General features: G+C 40.8%; 1 protein-coding gene across 8 annotated transcripts in view; it reads right to left on the reverse strand.

Moving 5' to 3' along the window:
- Nucleotides 1-3,598, reverse strand: part of atxn2 (ataxin 2) — a 27,548-nt gene extending 23,950 nt beyond the window's left edge. For 4 of the 8 annotated variants that reach the window (XM_032517262.1, XM_032517259.1, XM_032517261.1 and 1 more), the window contains exons 1-3: nucleotides 3,062-3,598; nucleotides 1,544-1,574; nucleotides 790-849 (exon numbers count right to left, since the gene is read on the reverse strand). In XM_032517262.1, coding sequence (XP_032373153.1) covers nucleotides 790-849; nucleotides 1,544-1,574; nucleotides 3,062-3,171 — 201 coding nt within the window. In that variant the 5' untranslated portion in view covers nucleotides 3,172-3,598. The remainder of the gene's footprint in view (nucleotides 1-789; nucleotides 850-1,543; nucleotides 1,575-3,061) is intronic. The other 4 variants (XM_032517263.1, XM_032517260.1, XM_032517258.1 and 1 more) reach the window with 1 other exon arrangement.

The following is a 3,598-nucleotide window of genomic DNA, read 5'->3' on the forward strand; positions in this document are numbered from 1 at the left end:
AAAAGAAAAAATAACAAGAACTGTACAGAACCAAAAACCGTGACCCTAAAACCATGATACAAACCGGTTTTGTGAACCGTGCCACCCCTAGTTATTACACAGAAGAAAAAATTTAGAAGGACATACTTGACACATCTAGCCTGCAAACCAGACAAAGTTTCAATTCCCGGATATATACACGTCTGAGCCCCTCCCATTTGGACAGTTTCTCACCACCAGACAGAACCTGGACGGGCTAATCACAACATTTTATCTCCCATGGTAAGGTTTAAGAAAATTACAGCGGAACGTCAGGCTAACCGAACGTAGTCACTGAACGTACGCGGCGTCCAGTGCAATGCACCAAACTCAAGAAACTTGGATCAAACCATCTAATGGATAAAGATTGTGTAACCGTATTTACTATTTCTGGCCTTAAATGTTTTCAGAAACACGTTTAAGCATATTTTTTAGCTATAATTTGAGAGTTTTAGACCTGGCAGCCACTTTTCCTGCTTCAAAACCAACCAAGCACCGCCTCAACTTGCATGTGTCGATCAGAGCTACGTTGTTTGGTTGCTCTGATTGGATGTAGGTCACGTTCCGTTGCTCTGATTGGTTGTAGGTCTATTCAAGTGAGTCCAGAGGAATTTTGTTCTGCGCCGTTGAATGCCCTTTGGGAGTCAAAAATGAACTGAGAGGTTCCAGAATAATTCTCATTTGCGAATTAGTGTGGGCGATGTCAAGCTAAGACAAATCTGGAACATCATCTAAAAAAAACTAAAGAAAACAGACACACAGTTAACATACCACAACTGAAGTCAAGACATGGACCATCCTCATATTTGCATATACACCATTGAAAATCACCTAAAGGAAAAACACAAGTTAACGTCTGGTGTTCACCACTTGCAAAGAAAAATTGTGCAAAATAGGCTTTCACAGGCATGTGACACCTATTGGACATTTGTTCCACTTATAATGCACAACAATAAACAGATATCCAAATACTGGGTTTATGCTTTCTATAAGGTCCATTCTGTGCATCATTTTAACTAAATTGCATGCCTTACAAAAATATGACAATGTATTCTAATGACTGCACAGCATGAACAAAAGGAGCAGTAATTCAGGGTATGGGTTTTGATAAAGTAGCTTTCTTTCTTTAATAAGTTACAGTAAAACTGGGTGATAAGTTGAAAATCAAATATCACAATATTTTTTAACCAAATACATTGATATTTCTGTGATTTTGTAGGGTTGACCAATTGGTGTTTTCACAAAATATTTACACAATAAAAATGTTGATAAATAATCATCAGTAATGTGGATATACCAACTAAGTTGGTAAAAAGTAACTAGAACAGCAACGCAGTCTTATAAATCCAGAAAATTACATCAATTTCCTGTAATGCAGCCGTTAAATTCAGGAAATATGTAGATATCCAAAATTTAAGAGGATATCTAGTCTCATATATTGATTTAATGTTGATATACTTCTGATGATACAAGCTATGTGGCACTGAAGCTATTTTCCACTGACTATTGAGAGTAGGCTACTTACTGCTGCCGGACCTTTACCACTGTGTCTTCCCCTGAAAGAAAAAAAAAATGGCATTGTTGTCAAACTCGCCAAGTTTATCAAGTTTTTGCTAGCATACTGAAACAACATGTTCTCTAATGGGGCAACTGTAGACTGACTCTCAGGAGGTGGTGCTGCAAATCTAAGATAGTACAGAACTGCTGCTGCAAATATTAAAAGGGGAATCCCAGGAATCATCATCAACACAAATTATCAAATTTAATCTACACTTACAATATTTGTTATTACATATTTGTATGCAATGCATATTCTTAAATTTCCCACAGATTCCAGATCCAGGACATTTTGCTGGCTGGAATATTGTTTAACGGGCTGGGAGCCAAACACTCAGTGGGCTACATTTTTTCCAGGCATGTCCTAAAATGCACCTTGTTCAGCGGCTGGCACATGGCCAGGTATTCATACTTGATTCGATGTAGGCAATAGTCACTATCCCTACATTATGTCAGTTGTAGTAAATAAGTAACATGCTCACTTGAACACACAGTCATTATAATATAACATATCCCAGTAATCTCGAACTGAAATAGGGTGGCGTTGTGTGCATCAGTCCAATTGGTCCTATATCTTCGCACGGCCTTAATGGATCAATCCTACGCAATGAATGGGACGTACTGTCCTAGTGACCGGTGAATGTAAGCCTGACCATATTAACACAACCAAAATCACGATAAGCATGCAGCTTTTGCACTGACAGTGTGTTTTAGCTTTAACTTAGGACGACATGTACAGAAATGTCATGTTCCAAGGACATTATTTTACACGAGCAGCAACGTCAAGGTTGAAAGCCCGTCGGTCTATAATACCCCCTTTCCTCCTCACCCCCGTCTCCACCACACCCGCCCCTTAATTTCGTGCGCCCACACGGTTTATATCATTCCTTGGCAAACCCGTTGCAGCAATGTTGCGGTATCGTACCAACCTAGGTGACAGTAAATTGAAAAACAAACAGCTGTTTTATCGCAGTCTCTTAGGTTGAAACGTCGCCAGGCTGTCCCGTTAGCAAGTGCACTGAATTACAGGCATGGGCTGTCAAACGGCTAATTAACGCTAGCTAAATTGACTCCAAGCTGATAGTAGACTGATACCAGCACATTGGCAACCAGCATCACTGCTACACACATGTGGAAAAAAATATTTTGTTCAGCCACACGTGTCTTACTAAATTATAAGAGACCAAATGGCACGATTGATTTAACGTGCAAGAGGAGTTAATGTTACGTCGAAGTTGCAACATTGGGGTAAGCAGACAGGCCTCGCTAGCTGAACTGTATAATGTTACGCTAGGAGACACACAACACGTCGCAAGGCCCACATAACGTTCAGAAACGCGTATTAGTTTTGGACCACTTAACGGGGATGTCATCTCTCAAAACTGCCACTGTTGGAGATGACTGTGTACAGGTACTGAAACCTGGCCACATTAACCCCCGCTGCTGTGTTTTTATTTCGCGAAGTTAACGTTTTAATTGCACTGACCTGCCCAGATTCTGTCTTCCCCCGCCGCTTCCTCCGGCACCGGAGGCGGCGGCACCAGCGGTGTTGCCACCACCGGGCTTGCTGCGATTTCCACCGGCCTTCATTGACATGGTGATCCCATAAAAGACAGCGTCTTAAAACGACCAGCTTCACACCACAATTTCTTGACGATGTGTGATTGTGTGACAGTTTGCTAAGATTAGCAGTCCTAAGATCTGGCTAGCTAGCAGGGTAATGTCAACGTGCCTCTTGAGGAAGATGCTATGCTAAGAAGCTAGCTAGCTCGCCAACAGTTGCTATCTAAATTAGCAATCTACAATTCCAATTAAAACGAAAAATATATATATTTAAAAAAGGCAACACGCGCCAATCACTCTTCCAAAATAAACATCGGTGTTACACCTCTTGTCAATTTGTTGAGTAATCCTAACAAATAAATTCGATTATCTCAAAATAGGGTTTACAGCTATCTCGGGTTCTTTCCGTTGCTAACAGCGAAAAGACCAAAACAGTCTGAAAGGGGACAAAAAAAGGCGG

The sequence above is a fragment of the Etheostoma spectabile genome, chromosome 5, assembly GCF_008692095.1.
Source record: "Etheostoma spectabile isolate EspeVRDwgs_2016 chromosome 5, UIUC_Espe_1.0, whole genome shotgun sequence".
Lineage (NCBI taxonomy): Eukaryota > Metazoa > Chordata > Actinopteri > Perciformes > Percidae > Etheostoma > Etheostoma spectabile.